The 22,493-nt window shown below is 34.9% G+C and overlaps 2 protein-coding genes and 1 long non-coding RNA gene across 3 annotated transcripts in view; 1 reads left to right on the forward strand and 2 right to left on the reverse strand.

Annotated features, from left to right (window-relative positions):
• Positions 1-22,493, reverse strand: part of LOC125662394 (uncharacterized) — a 1,158,266-nt gene that overhangs the window by 326,642 nt on the left and 809,131 nt on the right. The gene's annotated exons all lie outside the window — the stretch shown is intronic.
• Positions 739-11,445, reverse strand: LOC125661712 (CD209 antigen-like). Its single transcript, XM_048893849.2, has 4 exons — positions 4,507-11,445; positions 1,967-2,046; positions 1,759-1,852; positions 739-1,128 (listed from the first exon to the last, which is right to left on the reverse strand). The coding sequence occupies exons 1-4, from the start codon at positions 5,216-5,218 to the stop codon at positions 902-904; spliced, it is 1,113 nt and encodes a 370-aa protein (XP_048749806.2). The 5' UTR covers positions 5,219-11,445; the 3' UTR covers positions 739-901.
• LOC130049091 (uncharacterized) lies at positions 4,587-16,699 on the forward strand. The gene is made up of 3 exons (XR_008797612.1): positions 4,587-4,598; positions 13,478-13,545; positions 14,428-16,699. It is a non-coding gene; the product is annotated as an uncharacterized LOC130049091 (long non-coding RNA).

A 22,493-nucleotide genomic window follows, 5' to 3' on the forward strand; every position in this document is an offset into this window, starting at 1 on the left:
GCCTCGGTGTCTGCGGTCTCATCCGAATGACAGCCCCATTTAGTCGACTCTCACGACAAGCTAGGCCTACTGAGGACCTATTCTTACCCGGATCCCCACATGATTTGGAGTTCTACTTTTATAATAAAATGATTTGCCAAACTATTTGAATCTGCAGGTTTGAAACCAATTACGAAAAGAAAGACGGGAATCAAGGGGCTATCAAATCAGACTGAAATAATAAGATCATATTATGACCAAGTACAGCATGTATTCATGGGAGGTGAACTTTTATAAACATCTAAAAAAAGCATTGTGCATTTCAAAGTAACTCCGCTGTTTTAAAATGTTAACACTGATTTATTTTCACTAAATTTGGGAGTTTACATTTGTTCAATAAAGTCATTTACTTACTATTTGCAGAGACTCAGTCGTGATATGGAGTATGTTTTAACATTCTACCACTCTGTTTATGTCTCTCAATTGATTCGATACGCGTGAATATGTTTTACGTATGATAAATCGTAAAATCAAGAGAAGCTATTGGAAAATAAGTGAATGTTACAGGGGTTACAACAGTCTCGTTTGAAGTTCGCATTCCGGAAATTCTATGACGTCGTCGATATAAGCATGGGGCTGTTGATTTGTAAAAAGTTTTGCTATTTGAAAGTACGAAATGTTCTTTGAAATTTTTGAGAATCTTGCATATGTTGTGACACTGTACACCTGAACTTCATACATTGAAGAGAGATTACCTGATTCAAATTAAATTCTTTATTACCACTGATATACAAATATATGTCAATATCACTGTATCATTTCGTTATGTACTGTGGTTGAAGTTGCATCGGAGACAGGAAATGAAAATTTTCCCCCCGATCTCATGCTTGACATTCTCAAATGAAATCAGTACAAAACATGTCTAAACTCTTGCTTTCTTGCAGATGGATCGATATTTGGAACTGCAGGGATAATCGTGCCATCCTTTCGTTTTCAGCAGGAGCAGCCCACAGTTCTCTCCCGTACCGCCTCCGGGTTCTCCTCTGCCCCAGTCGGCGTGTACATTCTGTATCTTGTTGCCGCTTGAGGCGAACACAAACGTGCCTTCATCGAGGGAATCTGTTATACCTATCCATGTTGTTTTCCAACCTCAAAAGAAAAGGAGATCGAATGTTGTGATATTTTATTGAAAATAGACATTAACGGCAAACTAACAACTCAAATTCAACTGGATGGTTTCAGCTTCTACATGGTCAACTGTTCATACCTATGTAGTAATATTTCATTGTCACCTGCCTGTGGTGTTTATGAATATTTCTCAACTGATATGATCAACATGAAAATATTCTGCGTATGATCAGTTTTTAAATTGAGGTAAGCTACTGACAAACAAGTTGATGATGAAGGAGTTTCAATAGTCTCGACTGAAGTCAGCATTTCGCAAATTCTATGGTCGTTATAACAATCTAATTTGCCAATACAGCATATCATTGGGTCATATTCTGTCTGACTTCTTCCATACCGTTCTTGGTACACTGATTTTGAGTAAGGATAACTCTGTTTACTTGATCACGATAAAAGGCTCACTGCGAGTGTGACCGGTCGAGAGGGGATGCTTACTCCTCCTAGGCACCTGAGCCCATATCTGATTTATCCGGGGGTCCGTGTTTGCCCAACTATCTATTCTGTATTACTTATAGGGGTTATGCGATAAATCAATGTTCATTATCTTCACCTTTCATGTTAAATGCTAAAGACTGGTTTCATTTACAAATATACCTTGTCTTTGCATCTGCAATCTAATCCAGTTTTCTTCTTCAGGACTTCGAATCTCAAGAAGGATTGCACCTTTGGAAGCACTATTACACATTGTCTATAAAATCAAAATGGTTTTTATTTATATCAAGCAAACAAATGGAAAACCGATGCCTTACTATCAAAAAACCATGTGCTAAAGGGAAACTATATATTAGAAGCTTAAACTCACCACTGCGGCATTGAATGTTAGAGAACTGTTTGAGAACTGGTAACAATTATCTTCAAACTGGTACCATCCTTTCTCGCAAGCTGTGGATATAAAATAGAAATGAATTAATCATGATAGGAGCATATTGTACGTATTAAATCAAGAAATGAAGGACAGTAAACCATTCAGAGAAAACGATTGTGATGATTGGGACGATTGGGATTCCTCCTAGGCACCTGATCCCACCTCTGGTGTGTCCAGGGGTCCGTGTTTGTCCAACTATCTATTTTGTATTGCTTGTAGGAGTTATGAGATTGATCACTGTTCGTTATATTCACCTTGCATGATACTATGAGTTTTTGAATGAACGTTAAAACGCTAAGATTGCTGTATGGTATATTGATGGGGTTTGTGATATTATGCATATTTGAATGAAGACTATAAAATTTCTGTCCCGCTTTTGGAATGTTTTCATAACAGGACATTGGAATATACTCATGAAATTTTAGAAAAATCTTTATCGTCGTGTAAGATTTCGTTTCTTGTATGAAATAACTTTTATTTACAGTAGGAAATATTTTTAGAATTACTGCATGAAAATTATTTGTTTTGAAATTCTACAAGAAAATTATATTTTGCGATCAATTTTTTTTTATTTTTCGCAATAAGAGTTTTCCCCCAAAGGTGGTGACCATTGTCAAAGAACCTACTCTGTGTAACCTGTATGTGTATCAGTCTGTCGACAAAAAGAAACACACAATGGAATCAAATAAGACTTTTACAAAAACCTTTATTCTGTAGAAAAATGACTTAAGATTGACCAAAATCAATATACGGCATTGATGAATCGTGAATGGGTACCAACAAACAATGGCATAAAATTTACTTTAAGGTTACAGTAAAGGGGCTATCATATATATGTCCTATCTATCGCTAGAATATTTACATAGAAAGAAAACTAATTAGAAAAGGAGACCAGCACTACAACTACACTACAAAAGCTGATAACAAACAAAACGTCTACACAGTAAAGTTTTTGAGTGTAATGTGTGGCTATAGAAAAATATGTTTTAATGGACCTCTGGATATACTAGAGGTAGGATCATGTGCCTAGAAGGAGTGCACATCTCTTGAAGAGCGGTCACACCCGCCGTTAACCCGATAAGGTAAGTCGTAGGTTGAATTAAAATTACCACTAAATTATATTTCATTGAATAATTGTTTAGGAATACAAAAATCAAAAGTGAAATCTGATATAACATATAAATACTTATATCTACGATAACAATGTTTGAATTTTCTGCTTATTATTACTCATTTCTTTTCCAAACCAACTTAAGCCTAAGGTTCGCAAACTTGAGCTGTGAACACATTGATCACTAACCTTACTAAATCATATATACAAATTCACATAAAAATAGAAAGTGGAACCTCTTGGAGGATTAGAAAAATAGCAATAAATCTAAATTGATCATCTTCCCGACATACAATGTATATGTCATTTTAAACACATAATTGTTAACTTCATATTTGTATATTCACTTAATCAAGATTCAGTCTCGATCGCGGCCGGTGTAACTGATTAATAGGAGATGCTCACTTCTTTTAAGCACTTTATCCCACCTCTGGTGTTTCCAGGGGTCCTTGTTTACCCTGCTCTGAATTTATTTCCTATCATATCAACAACAGCATGACACCTCACTTGATCGAACCTGCCAATGTTTGGACGAGGCTTCTTATAGATTTCAACGAAATAGGTTTTATTTTTATTTTTATTTTCAGTGACCAATCACATTGAAAGAATAGCATAGCATGGTCAACCAAATTCACTTTTAAAACAACAGTGAGTGGAATATGCACGTTCCATCAAGCAAAATGGTACGCTGTTGGAAGATAGTAATATGGAATATCATGTCAAAATTTGTAAACTATTAACGAATATATCAACGCTTATCTTAGAACTGTTTTCACCCTGATTCAACAATGTTTCTCAAAAACGTCATAATGAAATAACATGACATTATTTGTGTATACTTGTAAAGAAAAAGGTCATGATTATCAATAAAGAGTTTGTTGTCACCTTTGATTGACTGCAATATTTCAACAACAATCAATATCGCTTTGATATTTTGAGGGATTGTTATCTATAGTTCACACTTTAGCACTAAAATAATTAAGGGCCTTTTTGCTAGGAACAGATCATATGTAAAACAACTTCATATCTAGTTTATGTTGTATCTATATAATACTGCTGTCTATACGTGTATACGTTTTTCGGATCACAATGTGAACTAGTTCTGAAACTAATTGTGCTTTCCTGTATAAATAAAGGACAGTATTATTATCGATAATTTGATTATTCCTTTATCTCACAAGTGCAATAAGTCCGCAATTGCATATACATTAATTAATCAATGAAGTAAGATTATCAATTAAGGATTTTGAAAGAGTGATTATTAGAGTAAATCATGAAATGTTTACTTTTCCCAAGTAATGCAGACGCAGGTTAAGTATTCGGTATTCGACAAAAAGTCTTTGCCATACCTAGAGAATTGATTTACCTGCCCATACTTCCGATGGGATGTTCTGCAGTTGGAGTTTAGACCCGTTCAGATCCTCACGGATGTCATTCAGCGCAACATCAGTGGAAAACGTAAGCTTTCGTATATTATTTTCTATCGCCTGTAACCGTGGGTTAAAATCATCAAGCTGTCTGATTTGACTCAATGTTGCATTCATTTCGTTCAGTTGGTGTTTGAAATCGCCATTTTCCTGTAACAGAGTAAGATATCTCCCTCTCAAATTTTCATTCTCCATGGCTTGTCTGTCGTTATTGTTCTTGAGGACTGATATCTGTCTTTGCATAGTTAGTATTTGGGACACATCAAATCCCTGACTCTCCTTGGCTGTGAATCGTTTGTTGTCACTACATGTTGCATACAAGTCCGTTAGATTTTGTTTAAGGACATTGTTTTCCTGCTGTAGTCTCTGGCCATTTGTCTCCAAAGTCTTTACTTCCTCCATCATATCGTCAAGATTCTTCTTCAAGGTTTGTCTGTCACTTCTGATGTTTATGACATCCATTGTCAATCTCTGAATGTTTTGTACCATTGAGAAGCGCACAATACTTTCTTGATAGAGAACATTTCTTAGATCATTGGATAGTTTACCAGGTGTGTTGCGAGGAAATGATTCCTTTGTATGATTTAACGAAGTGTGTCCTGCTATTCTGTAAACAGACAGTATCAAAACTATGATTTTGATGTTTCTCATTTTGAAGAAAGCATCTAACGCCTGTGCAAGGATATGCCTATTTGAAGGACTTTAAGAAGATCGTTGGCATTTTAAAGGCAACGTGAGAGTTGAGAATATGAACTTTCCTCTGGATTTCTTATTTGAGTGATGACATCTATAAAATCTTGTTTTGACATTCCATACAACCAAATCTGCTGATATTCTTGAGTTTAATTTATTCTATTTGATAAGGAAGGTAGGATTCTAGTCTTGTAAAGAATAAGAAAGACCTTTCTACACAATGCACAACTGTGTATGAATTGCGTGAGAATTTATTTAGAGAAGGCGTCGTTTCAATCTCGAGATTTTTCGATAATGTACTACTGATTCAGGGTCTTGATACCGCTTGCTAATTCGAAGACTGATAAATGGTTTTTTAAAAGACATAACAGAAATAAAACTATAAATGACGAGTCCCATACTCTTCACTCACGTGTCACAGATAAATTGAGACGAAACCATACATTATCAGACTACACTCATTTCACAAAATAAACTCATCTTTTGATAGTTTTCAGTAGTTTTGGCTGTGCATTACCGAACTAAATTGATGATACAGTATTAATGCTGAGTATTAGCGTTGCCTAATTGGTTGATCGCATTACTTATGTTTTTGTGTTTTTGTTTACTCTGATTAAATGCTGACTTTGCTACTTTGCGGTATTCGTATGCATAGTGATGTCCATTTTTGTTTTCAATACTAACACTAGCTGATGGTAAGCATTTTACTTTAAATCTTCAATATACTCAACAGTGATATCTTCAAATCAAAAGTATTTGGACATAAACAAGAAGGCCTTGAGACACATCGCTCACATGAGCAACAGTTTCTAGGGAAAAAAAAGAAAGAAAAAAAAAACAAGCTTGAGCAAAATCAACATTATACAAGCAACTTGGTTCAGAAAAAAACTTATCAAACATAACTTAACATTAACCAATATTCAAACTTATTTATCAAACTTGACTACAAATTCACCAATTATCATATGCCCATGTAGACGGATAAGACCTTTCATATTAACAAATTTCATCTAAGGATGCTTTGTGCCAAGTTTACTTCCCTATACATTTACATATAAAACATTGATCCCTTATTGTGGCCCCTTCCTAACCCCAGCGATAATGGTTTTTACAAACCGGAATCTCCACTTGGTCAAAAAGCGTTCTTGTAAATGTCAGCTGTTCTGGCCCAGTGGTTCTTTAGAGGAAGATTTTTAAATGATCCGACCCCATTTTTGTATATTTGTGATTATCTCCCCTTTGAAGGGACATGGTCCTTCGTTTCAACAAACGTGAATCCCCTTTATCCAAGGATAATTTGTTTTGAGCTTGATTGAAATTGGCTCAGTGGTTCTGAAGAAGATTTTCCTATATATCAGCATGTAAAACTATGATCCACTATTGCTGCCCCACCCTAACCACGGAGGCTATGATTTGAACAAATCTGAATCTGCTCTATGTCAGGAAGCTTTCATGTAAATCACCACTTTTCTAGCCCAGTGGTTCTTGAGAAGAAGATATTCCAAAGATTATGTTTTTTATTTGCATGTATAAATTTGATCCCTTACTGTGGCCTCAATATCTCCCGCGGTCATGATTTTGACAAACGTGAATTTCCCGTATTTCAGGAAGCTTTCATGAAAATTTCAGTTTTTCTGGCCAAGTGATTCTCGAGATTTTGAAATGACTCCACTCTATTTGTGCATTTTTGTAATTATTTCCGCTTTGAAGTGGGCATAGCCCTTCATTTGAACAAAGGTGAATACCCTTCACCCATGGATACTTTGTGTTAAATTTTGTTGAAATTGGCCCAGTGCTTCTGGAGAAGATGAAAATATGAAAGGTTTAAGCGGACGACAACGACACTGACGACGCTGACGACAGATAACGGACAAATTTTGATCAGAAAAGCTCACTTGAGCATTCGGCTCAGATGAGCTAAAAACTCGATGCGCATCTGGTGCATCAAAATTGGTACCGTATAAGTTTTATATTATGACCCCTGGGTCGAGGCCTCTGCTGGTGGACTCTTAGTCCCCGAGGGTCTCTACAGCCCAGTAGCTAAGTACTTCGTTACTAGCTTGAAAATACGGATGTATATTTAATTGCTGTTACAAAATTTAGAAATTCATTTAAAAATTAAGGATTATCTCTCTCATGCATAGCTTTTATCATTGGACGAATTTGGCTCCACTTTTTTGGCACGCTGTTTTTGGCTATATTTAGCTCTAAAGCTTCATAGTTATTTCGGATTTCAAACATTTCGGTTGAGCATCACTGATGAGACATTATTTGTCAAAAAGCGCATCTGGTGCATCAAAATTGGTACTGTATAAGTTTTATATTCAATTGTTTGAAAAATCATATAGTGATCACATCATTAACCTACACTGGAAAATAATGAACTGGATTCTAATATTGGGAATGCTTATAACGTTAGCAGAAAATATGTCCTGAATAATACGTTCCTAGATAAGTAGTAAAATTATTGTTAATTTAAATATTATTGTAATGCATTCAAGCTTAAAGTAAGAAGATTCCCCGTAGTTGTAGAAATAGCATGAATTTGTTGGATATAACGAATTTACGTTAATTTTATAGCAGATCAGTACTTCATTATGAACCATTGAATGATAGAATGGTAGAATGTAATCTATAGCAAGCCATTTTGTATTTGGTAATTTCTATTAATGTCGTACTTCAGTACCAAATAAAGTGGGTTTTTATTCTTAAAGAAAGAATTTTCACACAATTCAAGACATTACAAATTGATCACAAATTTATCACACCCATGCATATAAACAGGGGAAATTTCAGTATGCAAAGTCGATATTAAGTCGTAAGTGCTTTTGTAAAACGCTGCCCTATTGGTTAAGGTATTCGATTTATAGCCAGATGGACCCTGGTTCAATTCCTGGCATCCCGTCAAATCTAATTATTGACTGATTCTTCATCCAAAAATGAATGTAGCGTTAAGCATTGATTACGTTGAATAGTATTGGAATTAGCTTCAAAGTATATCATTTACTGGCATAACCATATATCAATTTTGCATGACGTTACAGTCAATATTGTCCTTACTTTGGATTATACCGAACTCGTTGGCGACCTCAAAAGTATTGCTAACAGTCGAAATATTGACATTGCATGATACAAATAGATCCATTGCTCTTTTGATTTGATTTACCACTAGCGTCTCGTGGTTTGATGTCAATAGTACTGAAAGGCTTGTTAGGGCAAACAAACTGTCCTTAATTTGTTTCTGTTAATATATATATATGTATATCAATAAGCTGTTAGACAAATACATAAGCAGATCAACTGAAAGATACAAACAATAAAAGCTACTTTAAAGCAATTGTTCTCTTTCTTTCACACCTCCAGTTTATTTACCTAAGATTGGATAGACCGTTTGGAACTGTTTTAATTACTCATTAATGTTATCTATGAATAGAAACAGCATGCTTTGGAGGACCCATCTGTTTGATATACGACGTTTTGACTGCTTGCTAATAGCTGAGTTTTGGATTGAAATCAATATCGCTATATAGATCTAGTTTGCCAATACAACCTATCATCGGGTCAAATGCTGTCTGACGCGTATCGTGACGATTATTAGGCCGTTCTTGGCACACTAATTTTGATTCCGTTGATGTGATCAAAATATGTGACCGGTCGAGAGGGGATGTATACTTCTCCCAGGCACTTGATTTCAAAACTGGTATATCCATGGGTCCATGTTTGCCCAACTCTATTTTGTATTCCTTATAGGAGTTTGAGATTGATCACTGTTTATTGTCGTCATCTTTCATGCGTCTGCTCCTTCGCTTGTATATAGGTCCTGATTAAACACAAGGTCTTCACCCAATTTTATGCATCCCCTTAAAAAGAACACTGGACTGTATGTTGTATGTGTGGTTTCACTGATGTATGCTTCGGATGATGCAACGAAATTACAATTTATCTCATTTTGAAATGCAAAACTTATATGTATCGGGCTTGCATCATTGAAATTGAAATAACCCGCTTACCAGCGCGCAAAAGTAGATTCATGTTTTTTAAAAATACTTCTACCATAACTTTCGGATAAGCGACCACGCAGGAAAATTTCTATTTTTTTTTTTTGCTTTCAAAACTTTTGAGGCGCTAATTATTTTACGCTTTATAAGAACCAATATACACTACACAGTGAACGTTTCATTCACTCTACTGTTTCGCCCCATATCTTGATCAGGTAAACGGAGTTATGCGTAGTCAAAATCAGTGTACCAAGAACGGCCCAACAATCGGTATGAAACACGTCAGACAGAATTTGACCCAATGATAGGTTGTATTGGCAGTCTAGATCGTAACAACGACCATAAATTTTGCGAAATGCTGACCCTCAACGAGACAGTTGAACATTCTGCACCATCAACTTGTTCGTCAGTAGCCTGCATCGATTTAAAAACTGATCATACACATATCAAATTCTTACGTATTGAATCATCTGAGAGACATAAACACCATATGCAGGTGATAATGGGAAGTAAACGTTGGAGAAGCTGAAAGCATCCCGTTTATTATAAAGTTGACCTGTTAGTTTGCAATAAAATATCTAAATATGAAGCAAATGTGAATGACCCTGTGGTGTCTTTAATTTCGAATCGACACATGAATGAAAATGATTATTGTCAATAGACAAAACGTTGTCGATATATCTTAATGTCGCTTTGAAGGTCACAGTAAGAGATGTTTCTTCTCACGTAATATTTTTGAATAAATTATGATTCATGAGATTATGCAAACAGGTCAGCTAACAAATTAGCACTCATGGGATTCTAGCAGACTGTTGGGAGACCTGATCACAAAAAACTACCAATATATTGTTAAATGGAACTCCAGCATATTTTGATTACATCTTCAGAGTACTTGCGTGTGTAAGTGATAATAGTAAAGGAAGCCATGTTCCAAATGATGAACATATTATGCATGACATCTTTATAGCTAACTTCGACAGGATTCTTAGTTTTGGGTTTTATATTTGTAAAGTAATTATGAATGTTAAATAGATGCACCTTGATATATATTGCATATATAATGTTTTAAGTGGTATTACATGCAAAGTTGTGATACCAATGTCACAATTTTTCTGTTAAATGTTCTATAAAATAAGAATTTATGACATTATGCCCATGATGATGATAATAAGCAGAATGTGTGCTATGACATAATTCTTCTTATCATTTGTTTTGTTTGCAGCTGTATCGGAACTGACGAAAGCTCATGATGTGTATTCTGTTCTCGGCTGCAATAAAAACCACACATAGTTCAGACAGGGGTTTATAGGGCATAAATAACTTCTGTATTTACGATGATAACAAGCGACACTTAATCTATTACGGTAGCAAGTATGAATGATGCAATTTTGTTTTTAAATGAAGAGATCTTATCGCAAGATAAACCTTGCCAAAGAAATGTGACTTGCTGTTCATGAAATCAGTAGACGTCACAATGTCATGTCCTGTTTCAAAACATATCGGACTTATTGATGGGATGTCGACATACTTAATATCTGTTGAGTTATGCATTTATATTGATTTGAATTGCCTGAAAAATTCGTTCGATTTCTGCATCATAGAAAACTGATTGTGGCATCACATTGTGTTTCATGACGTGTTCGATGTTTTGAAAGAAACACGCCATGCAAAAGTTTAATTTTATATTTTTCATTTATACAGAAAATATATCAAATAGAAAAAAAAAATTAAATCAACTACTTGTTCGTTTAATCGAAGTATCAATGAAAAGAAAAGGACTAACAACTTTTGTAACAGTGTGCGTTTTGCATTAATGCATCATTAAACATCAAAACATAATACCGAGGGTTCATCTGCCTTTGATCGTGATTCTATGCATAAAAAGAGATCTATTTCGTTTGAATTAAGACATTATCTTTTTGTTAACCAAAGTGGCATCGGGAAAACTCCAAGCGTATCCAAAATTACACAAAATCAACAAACTGTTTCGGACTATAGTAAATGGTCAACAGCATCCAAATAAATGATAGTCGAATGCATTAAGTCACAATTCTCGTTTGCAAATACATCCCTTGATAGTTATGTTCAGCATATTATATATTTTTGAAAAGAAACATTTTATTGTAAATAGACCATTAACACATTCTTCTATTCTATTTTATATGGACATGAAAGCATTTTATTCCAGTGTATCTAGAAAAGAAGCCTGCGACATCATTTAAAAAACATTACAAGAACATCGTGTAAAAGACGAAACAGGAAAAGTACTTTAGAAATGATGTATGCTGATCTCGGCAATAAGGATTTCAACATTACATTTAGACATGGGGGAATGAAATCGAATCCTTGTTGAAAATCTGAAATACTACCAGTTTTTATGAACGATATATAGATGACAGTTTTAGCATCTTAGCGGGAACAGAAGAATTATAGGAATTCTGTAAAACTGCAAATGTACATTGAGCTCGGCGTCCGTTTATCAAAAATTAAAACGGATTTCCCAGGCGTAACAATTAGGGTAAGTGAAGGATTTATTTTTATAGACTCATGCTGCAAACATACTGATAAACAAAAGCCATCCTGAATTTCAAATCCATCCTTTTTTATTTAATCTCCGTGCGTGCAGAATACCGAATTCAACGTTACGACACTTCAGAAAAAGCTGCTATGCAGATAATGACGTTGAACGAATGAAATTAGCTAAAATCGACCGATCAAATCTCCTCAACACGTCGTTGGTTAAAGTGCTGTCTGGGATTGTTAGTTGAGTTGCTTGAAATACTGGAATAAATTACGTATCAAATACATATCGCTTATACTGTTTAAACTATTATTCGGCATCTGAGATATCAAAATATGCGTTTCATTTTCAGGATTATCAATGAATAAAAATCCATATGCATAACATACGTTGTTGAGAATCAGTAGGAATATGCTGATTGGGCTGTAGACGGGCATTTCTAATTTCCGTGTTTGATGTAGAACTGAGTGTTTGAATGGAAAACTTAACGAAATAATCATTCATTCCTTTAAGCAAGACAATGATATTCACAATTTATTTTCCTTTTTAACTTTCAAGTACGACTCATATTAATTTGTATAGTAGTGTACTTCCTAGAAAATACAGATATATGTATATATCTGTTTAGGTGATTTAAAAAACAAACTTTATCCAAAGAGTTAGAATGATCTATATCTGCAAGTCTGTTTCGGCGAATTTATGCACGAAAATACTTGGAGGAGGTTTACCAACCGAATCGTTCCCTAAGATGTGAAAATTCACTGACATTAGTTAGACCTAGATGTCGAACCTCTACATATGGAAACAGGCGCTTGGATGTGGGAGCAGCTACACTCTGGAACTCTCTGCCTGATACCCTCCGCCGTTGTCAGAATTTGAACACTTTTAAAAAACATTTAAAACACATCTTTTTAGACTTACATATTATTAGTATTATACACATGTAGTTGGTTAGATCTTTATGGTTTCTTTACCGTCATTTTAACATGACTTTTTCAAGTGTATAATTGTATTTTTATTTCAACGATCATATTTTAACCAACACATTTATTCTTTTTTAGATTTGTGAGGAAATTACATAGATACCGTAACGCAAGTAAAGAAATACTTTGTACTTATCAAAGATTAGAAAAATTTCAACCGGTACCAAAACGCGTCTTCAAAACAGTAGGGAAATTGAAACAAATTTGAACAAATATATTAAGCATGTCTAAAAACTTTGTTTAAAAAATTGGTATAGTTTTGCAACACTTTACTTTCGATGCATTTCGTTCCGTTCTGCTAAATACAAATAGTCACACCGATATTGATATTTTGCGGAACGGAACGGAAGAAGCACAGAAAATGTATGTTTAATCAATAATCAATGCATATCAAAAATTAAAAAAAAAAAAAACGTCTACACAATAACTACAGAAGTAAGCTGAAGAAAAATTCCCATGAGTGGACACAACTATATATAAAAACTGGAACTTTAAGGTCGGTATTTTATTCTACAAACCCTACTTTTCACAGTGGATTCCTCAACCGCTTTTCGTTTTGTTTTGCAAAATACCAATAGCCGGTAAATTCAAACACTCAGTTGAAGCTAAGAAAAATCATATATAGGATCTTTTAAAGCAGTAGCACAATTAGTTTCTGTCACAAATGATATGCTCATTAATATTGATTTCATGATGTATTGGTCTTTTGTTTTAGAAAAGGGAAAACAAAAGACTGCAAGAAATCTTAAAGTAATCCCCAGTACAATGAGACGGAGAGATAAGGTAATTGACATAATATCATTATCAGACTAAAAACTTAGGATATTCACTTTAAATAAAAGTATTCACGAAAGCTGATCCATGTTCATGTTGTATTATAAATCATGTTTAAGTATCGTTTTGCGAAAATGTTTTCGAAAGAAAAAGAAATATTCCTATAGTGTTTCATGAAAAGTGAAGACAACAAACAGTGGTCAGTCTCCTAACTCCTATAAGCAATACAAAATAGATAGTTTTAAAAACATTCTAAGAAACATTATCAAGAAATGGTTTTAAAACGTATCTGAGACGTACACATTATTACATCAATAAAACATTTTTCCAACATTTTTAAATGTTGTTAAAATATTTTAAAAACATATTGCTTTGTTACGTGGGATTACAGATAGTTACAGATATTTACCTGTATCATACGGTAAGCATAAGTTCTAATAATAAGGATTCTGAAGAATTTTACACATCTTAGAAAATGTCATCGCAAGATCGACATAGGTAAAATTCATATATCCGTTTATGATAAATATTCCTACCTGATGAAAAAGCATAGTAAATACGTGTCAAAATGGTGCTCAAATGAACGTTAATGTTCGCTCATGACAAAAACTACATAATATAATTAATAGCGTAAATGTATTTATCATGTACATGTATGCTTCTTAGAAGACTTTAATTATAGCTATCATATACGTGGATTTCACAATGTATCTAATTTAAAGAAACTCAAGTGATTGACTTGTCCGTTTAGCTTTGCATTTTAAACTCTTTGAATTTCCATCAAGCTGCAGTGTTGTTGATTGCTTTTGAATCAATTAAATTCAAATTTGTACAGTTCTGTTGTGATGTAATTTTGAAGCTCTGGCTTCTGTATGTTAAAACATTATATAGATTGTGTACTTCAGTGCGGTTTGAAATTGGTGGGGTATTGGTAGGCACGACCTCCAGGAAGTTGAGGTCCATGAAACGTAATGATTTCACGTGAAATGTAAAATCATGTGACACTTTTCTATCAAACGTTTTTACATGCAAATATTGTTATGACTTCAGTACTAATGTGCTTTCTCTTCCATTTCAGGATCACAGATATAGATAATCACTTTACTGTCCTGAACCCGGTTGTATCCATATTTAATGTGGCATTAAAACTTCATTAAATTCAAAATATTCCATGCAATATTAATTTCCGTTGTATCATTGCTTTAAGGTAACTCATTACACCACACTTTTATTTAACGACTCGTTAAAACACCTCATATGATATATGGTTTCACTATCGAAAGAGTGATGGAAGCTCTCAATTATTAGATATGAAGTTTTTGTGATTTATCGGGAATGATAAAAAGGACGGTTTTTTGCAAATAAGAAATTGTAGAGTCCAAATTTCGCTGTGATTTGGTGCATGCCATTAATATCTATTAAAGCGTATCTAAAAGACTAAGATACAAACGTTGTAATGTTTTAAAGAAAAAAATTGAAAATTGAAAACGTTATTTTTTAAATATTTGTTAAATCTATGGATAAAATCTTTAAAAAAAAAAGCAAACAAACAAGCATGTCAATTGGAAAAGAGATATATCGACGAAATATATTTTAAGAATATTTGTTAATTTCAACAAAGTCTTCAACACCGTCTTCAGGAATGATGCATAGATTGTACAAAATGCGGTCTAAAACAATGGCTCTCACAATCTCGTCAGGGTCATGAATTGTAACATCAGTCAGTTATCTAAAACCTTTCTTTAAACTGGTCAATATACTTCTTTCCACAACTTGTCTTCCTGACGACATAACTCTTCAGAATCTTCTTTGTTGACTATTTAATCTGCGATTAATTTTAATGGAGTAATAAGCCAGTCTTTAAGGGAATACGCGCTGCAATAATATATTTATTTGCATTAAGATAATGACTTTGATTTATTAATACTGAAGCATCATGGGCTGAAACATAGCAGTCGATATAAGCATTGCGAATAAGCATATCAGCACCCACCGTTATCTGTGAAGAAAGAGAGGCAATTCAAGTTTTGCATATTATATGCTTAGCATGCAATACAGCATAATCAAGTTCCTGACATTCTATTTTTTTCTTTTGATATGTAATTGTCAAACATTACCTGAAGCTTCATAGAGGGAAAATACTTCCTGTTTAAGAAATCTGTGTCTCTCCCCTTTTTATGCAAGATGAAAGTCGTATTTCTGGCAGTCCACATTTCAGCTGGAAATCTTGAGCAATATGCTGTTGCTCGTTAAAATCTGGCAAGCTAATTATCTTAATCAAATTAATTTTAAACAATTTTAGTATTACATCTAACGACATTGGCGCATTTACCGAGTCAGTTCACCAAAACTGTCTTCTAAATGGAAAATAGCGGATACGCATTGTCATATATGGTAACTTACAGTGATGTACCACCGTTTTCAAAAGCATGGGAGGGACAACTTTGAAAAAGGAGTGGGCTTACCAAATTTTCCTGACAAGAGAAAAGACATGAAAAGAAATTATTCATATAGAAAAAGGTCTAAAGTTAGATCTAGTAACGTCGGGGGATGGGCAAAATAGCCCCTCCCCCTGTTGCCACGTCCCCAGCTTATACATGTAGAGTTTACCAAAATCCCCAATATCTTGTTTCTTTTATGAATTCGCTCTATTGACAGTGTCCACAGCCCATAGTAAATGCGCTGATTCTTTAAAACTTTTGAGATGTGGATGAACGCATTTTAAAAGTTGTAACGTAACTATTGGTACTTTTGGCAGCTTTTTATTCATGTGTCAATTCAATCTTTTTACAACAGCGTGAACAGTTGACATCGTTATGTTGAAAAGATGCCCATTTTCCCTCATGGGTTGTTACAGGATAGCTTAGATATACCAAAACTTGTTTGCTTGGAACAACATCTGCAGAACCACCTCCGTGCTGTGACGAAAGCATTCGCCTATCGTCAATTGATACAATGTCGTAGAACATTTCTTTACTTATTCTAAAGTGAAATCTAAAATCAGATTGACAAATGGCAGAATATGTTGTCATCATCTAAATCCTTCCGATTATTTGTTGTCGATGAAGCCCATACCGTTGTTCGTTGGTAGGTATAATTATTTATTTACAGAAAACAAATTTCAATATTGTGATATTATTTCCAAATAAAAAGAAATATTTTAGCTGTTATACTCTTTATGCTTACACCAAGGACTTCCCAGTTATAACTATGACGTACATGTAGATGTGTTGTTATATCACGATCTTTTGTTCAATGTACCATGGACACGGGTATAGGAAATATACAAAAATAACTTATACTACTTTGTTAATATTTACTGTTGAAAGAAATTTATTATATTCACTACAACGAACTTGAGATTAATGTTATTCACATCTGCATTTAGTTCAATTAGGGTAGTATGCAAAAAAAAATCTTAAATCCTTAAGCATTTACAGTTCCCGCAACGTTATTCTTGACATTCCTATCGTGCATGTATCCTATCGTATCGTGTGTGTATCCTACATGTATTGTATCGTGTTTTGCGTTTATCAGGTTTTCCGTTTTCTATCGTGTTTTGCGTTTATCAGGTGTATCGCATATTGTGTTTTGCGTGTATCAGGTTTTCCGTTTATCGTGAAAATTGTTTATCGTGTAACTTCGGAAACTATTGGGATCGGATATTAAATCTGATTGATTGATATATTGATGTTTTCCGCCACACTCAACAATTTTTCAGTTATCTGGCGGCGCCTAGTTTTCATTGGTGGAAGAGAGAACTTAGATACAATGTACCTGGGAAGAGACCACCGACCTCCCGAAAGTAAACTGGGAAGCTTTCTCACTTACCGGCGCGAGCGGAATTCGAACCCGCACCGACATAGGTGAGAGGCCGAGTGATTTTGAGCCCGATGCTCTAACCACTCGGCCACGGGGGCCCTAATGAAAAAGTACGATACTTTCTGAGAGCTTTCTTCGTTCTGATAAAAAAGTTAATTATAGGAATCGAGGAAAGACAGTATATTTGAAGGTTTGATATATATTTGAAGGAATTTAAGCTGTCGATTTTAAGACAGAAGATTAGCTATTTGTCTGTCCAGAGAGGGTGAAAATTTATCACAATTTTATTCCAAGTAGTCTGGAAAGTAGGCAGTAGTTTGCCGTGGAAACCGAGGACAGTAAATCTGAAAGCTCATTCATCTCAAATTCAAAACATTTGCTTGTCTAGAAACAATTATTTGTAATTAACACTAACAAAGAAATAGGATGTTCCGATTTGAAAGGAAAAATCAGTAAATTACAATGTTTATCGCATATATTTTAATAAAGGCGCTTTTTCTTCCGATTTTTCCACCTGTATTCGACTTAAATACCAACTACTGAACTTGTGCGGCCCTTATATCGAATTTTGTGTACCACCCGTGTTTTGACAGCAAACATTCTCAGAAACATTGTATTTCACACATTTTCTAGCATAAAAATATTTCCTGCCATCAAAAAAGTTTCCGTCAAATTGTTACATCATATACTACCAACAATGACGAGAAAGTACCCAATATTAACAGCTCCATATTATATAAACAGTGCAACTTTCCTTTTATGTAAAATATAAAATCAAGGTGTGCAAAGCTCCACCAACAAGCGAATAGATATATATCACATCAAGTAGGTACAAATGCTTCATATGTAAGACAAGTATGACCATCAACTCACAAATGAGCCACATGGTCAGTCAAAAGTAATGACACAATAATGCAATTGTGCTCCTCATAATCATGAAAACAGGCTGTAAGTGACAGGCCTGTGCAAATACCACAAAAACGGCGTAAAAATGAACCAGGACATAATCCATTGTTCGTTAGCAAAAACTGCAAACAACTTCCACAAGAAGTCACAGGGATGAACTGGGACATAATCCCTTGTTCATTATCAATACGCCTTCTACCAAAGCAAATATACAAAACATTGTCAAAATCAAAAACAAGTATCACATGCAAAAGCTGGTTAACAAATATGAGAGATATGACATGGTTCTGATATCAACCATAGACAAGCAAATTGTGATTATAAATATACACTGTACATGAACAAACAAAGACTGTAAACTGACACCTGGTATAATAATAACAACCACATAGCATGTACATGTATAACATATAAAGGAACAAATGCACTTATACTGGCCTTAGTAAATTGTGGTAATGAAGAATGGCCGAACGAATGCTTCACCAATACGTGCATTGGAGAGGACGACACAACATGGACTGATTGGCGTGGACATTAGAGATGAACATCATCATGACCTAAAAAAATTGAGGTCAGACCAAAACCCTCTGTGATGCCAGAAATGTACTCCATTTTGATTGGAATATCCTTCCTTCAACAGCTGATTGGTGACAACAATCTTGTGATTGGAAACCCTAGAAGATGCCCACGGCTGACGGCGCAGTAGTTGACCAATAACCACCACCGAGATTCCAAGTCCCTTGTGCATAAAAGCAGCTAACGATAGAATATCATGGGCCAAAGTGGTGCAGTCGGATTGCGCAATGTCATTTTCTCCTATTTGAATAAAACACATACAAAGTATGTTAGAGAAGTTTAAAAAGTTCGAAGACCCCAGCTGTGACACATGTAACCCTCATCGAGCGCGCACAGATACGCTAAAATTTCTCCACATCTAAGTTTAAATTCCGTAATGTTCCATTCAATTGCATGTAGTGATGTAGACGTGTAATAAAAGAATGTCCAATCAAACACACACTGAACAGATTCGAGCTGTCCAAGTTGCGGTCCATCTCCATACTAGTAAGAACCAGATTTTCTCAACCCACGCGATCTCAACCCACGCTATCTGTATATCATAAGATCAGAGCAAAAATTCCATCAAAGATACACAAACACTCACCGTTGAGTGAGAATGGAATATTCTGCAAGCAAAATTAATCCTTCCGTAAGTGAATCCTCAAACTGTGACAATGGAGTATTGCTATACGGAGTGTTTTACTACAAAAATTGCTGCTCTGAACTAGCGTGGCTCCTGGTACATAGTAAACAAACAAAAATGACCACGTGACGAATATGTTACATTTGATTGGATGAAATACAGCAAGTAAGGAGAAGGGTAAAATTAGATCAAAAACAGCCATTACGCCACACAGACATAACAACAGGTCAGGGTAAAGCGATAGACAAATACCTCGCACGTCACATAAAAGTTATTATTTACAATAATCACTGATATCTTTAATCCCGAGTGAAACACAAGTGTTCTCATTATTTGTAATTCCGTCAACACTTTACACCTAAGTTTCATTTTCATTTTAATTCATTTCTAATTTCACTTTGGTTTACAGGGGAGAAAGTACAATACATATCCAGGCTCTCAGGGAGTCGTTTTCACGGACTGGGGAGATAAGATAATTGATCACTTTTCCTACCCTAGTAAGCCACTGCTAGTAAAGAAGCAAAAACATTAGTTAGGAACCGACTTGCTCTTTAGAACTGTGTAGACATTATCGACAGTCCAAATAGGGAAAACATAAAATTATTTCTGCAAAATAAACCTGTAATTGAGATGGGATTTTGAACCATGTATCATTTTTATGCCGGGTAGGAAATATTTGCCTTATTCTTTAAAATATACCCCTTTGCTGCCAATTTCTCCTGCCATCCGTAACCAACGACTAGCTCCCCAGAAACAAAACACTGAAGCTAGTAATTATAAAAATTCTTATATGTTCAAAGACGTGTACATACATATATACCCTGGATATAACATTTATCAACATTCAATCAGATGTAGTTTTATCACCGTCCTTTCTTTTTGCGATGTCACTTTTTGATGCATGGCTTCTGTAACGCACTTTTCCATAAAATAAACCGATTATGATGGAAAATCATCCTCAATGTTGTTACCAAGGTTGCATATACTGATGAAGACGCGTTCTTTAAAAGGAAATAAGAAGAAAATGTAACAGCAAACGAAGAAAAATCATCGAAAACCCTGACCGGCGTAAAACCTGACTTCCATAACGATTATTTTGAAACCGAATAGTGGGATTGTAAAACATGAAATATCAATCTGAAAGGAAAAAGTTAGATCACAGAGTTATCAAAGGAATAATACAATTGATTTTGTATACTATCAAGGAAGCAATGAAGGTTTGATGTTTTATTAAATATCGTGAGACATCTGGTCGTTTTAAATACTTGTCCGTTGCATTTTCTCCCTTCCTGTTACATTAAGTGCCGTAGACCAGCTCCTGAAACTGACAGGTAAAGATGCCTACCAGAGGATAAAGATCCCAAATTGATGTCTTCAGGGTGGGAAAACATTTGAGAAGGGAGTAGTGTAGCGGTCAGCCGGGTTCGATCGCCGGTGGCCAGATAACTCAGTTGGTAGAGCACCCGACTAGAGATTCAGGGGACCCGGTTTCGAATTCCGGTCTGGTCCGTTGTATTTTCTGCCTTCCTGTTACAGTTTTATATAGTTAAATGCATTCTAGATATGAATATTTTGAAAGATACCTTATGTTATGGACTATTATCTAAAGTGTGTACAATGTCCTTTGCGTCTCAGAATGAACTAACGTGAAGGACTCGTGCAGGAAAAAGAATAGTTTCGATATAAAACATGAAGGTTTCTAAATTGTTTGTTAAGTTATAGTTAACAGGGGTGTCTACTCTTAGGTACCAGATCCAACCTCTGATATTTCCAGGTATTCTTGTTTGCCATACTCCCAATTTTATATTCTTTGTAGTATCTATGAGATTGATCACAGTTCGTTTTCTTCAATTTTTCATCTTGCATAGTTCTGATAGTTACCAAGTAGTTGCGACCGAATTTGATACTTTAGTCAATAAATTTTCTTGTGTTATATTGGAAAACACCATAATATCCAAGAGGAATAACCTATTTCTACGCATGTGTTTGTGTTTCTTTCACTTCATAATTGCAAAGGTTGCATGATTGTGAACACACACCTTAACAAAAAAGAATACCATACACTATCCTATGATAGCACACATGATTGCTTTAGAACGTAAATATCAATGTAGCGTTTCACCGGTTGTGGTTTTTTAAAATTTATTTTCTATGTAGTTGCAAAGAGGTTTTAAAAACATCCCGCACATCAGATCTCAGACACGGGATCTCCTATTCTAAGGTCATATGCGAAAGACCCGTGATTCTCACTTCTAAATGCTGAGCGTTTAGCGAAGGGGAAATCACTACCTATGTTAGAATCTTAGGTTTGACGCGACCTTCTTACGAATAGGGCTCAACATGTGTAATTTCAAAGCGATGAATAGTTAAATGAACCATCCCAATTAAATGTAAATATCATAGAAGGATGACGAGATATGAATTTGTGGGTGATCATCACAAGCAAATAACAAAATAATTTAACCGTTATAATGTTTTGCTGTCCTTATAGTATGTCTTAAGTGTTTGGTTGTTTTAAAAGGCTTCGTGAATATGCACATGAAGCAAACCGTTTAAATAAAAGGAATTTTAACTAATATCTTGTTAATTAGACGCATGTATATCCCAGTGAACTGGAAATAAAAGAAACCAAAAAGTCTTCCATATCTGCTTCGTATTTGGATATATTATCAAACAGATGTTAACAGCTGACAACTCAACTTTATGACAAACGGTATGATATCAGCTTCTCCATCTCAACGTCCCATATTTAAGTTGCAATATTTCATAATCAACTTCAGATTATGTCTCTCAACTGTCTAGGTACGCGTGAGCTTGTTCTCTGTATGATCACTTCGTGAATCGGGGCAAGCTACTGACAAACAAGTTGTTGTTACAGGGGTTTCAACAGTCAGCATTTCGGAAATTCGATGACGTCGATACATGCATGATGCTGTTAATATGATTGATTAATTATTGTTTGACGTCTCTTTTGATAATTGTTTACTTATATGGAGACGTCACCAAGACCGGTGAGGGACTTCAAATT

The sequence above is a fragment of the Ostrea edulis genome, chromosome 8 (genome assembly GCF_947568905.1).
Source record: "Ostrea edulis chromosome 8, xbOstEdul1.1, whole genome shotgun sequence".
Classification (NCBI taxonomy): domain Eukaryota; kingdom Metazoa; phylum Mollusca; class Bivalvia; order Ostreida; family Ostreidae; genus Ostrea; species Ostrea edulis.

What these genes read in the sequence shown, in the direction of transcription:
- LOC125661712 (XM_048893849.2), bottom strand. Translation starts at nt 5,218, where the DNA reads ATGAGAAACATCAAAATCATAGTTTTGATACTGTCTGTTTACAGAATA. An exon ending in CCCATCGGAAGTATGGGCAG is followed by an intron (nt 2,047 to 4,506) that starts GTAAATCAATTC and finishes TTATATCCACAG; the next exon opens with CTTGCGAGAAAGGATGGTAC. An exon ending in ATTGCAGATGCAAAGACAAG is followed by an intron (nt 1,129 to 1,758) that starts GTATATTTGTAA and finishes TTTTCTTTTGAG; the next exon opens with GTTGGAAAACAACATGGATA.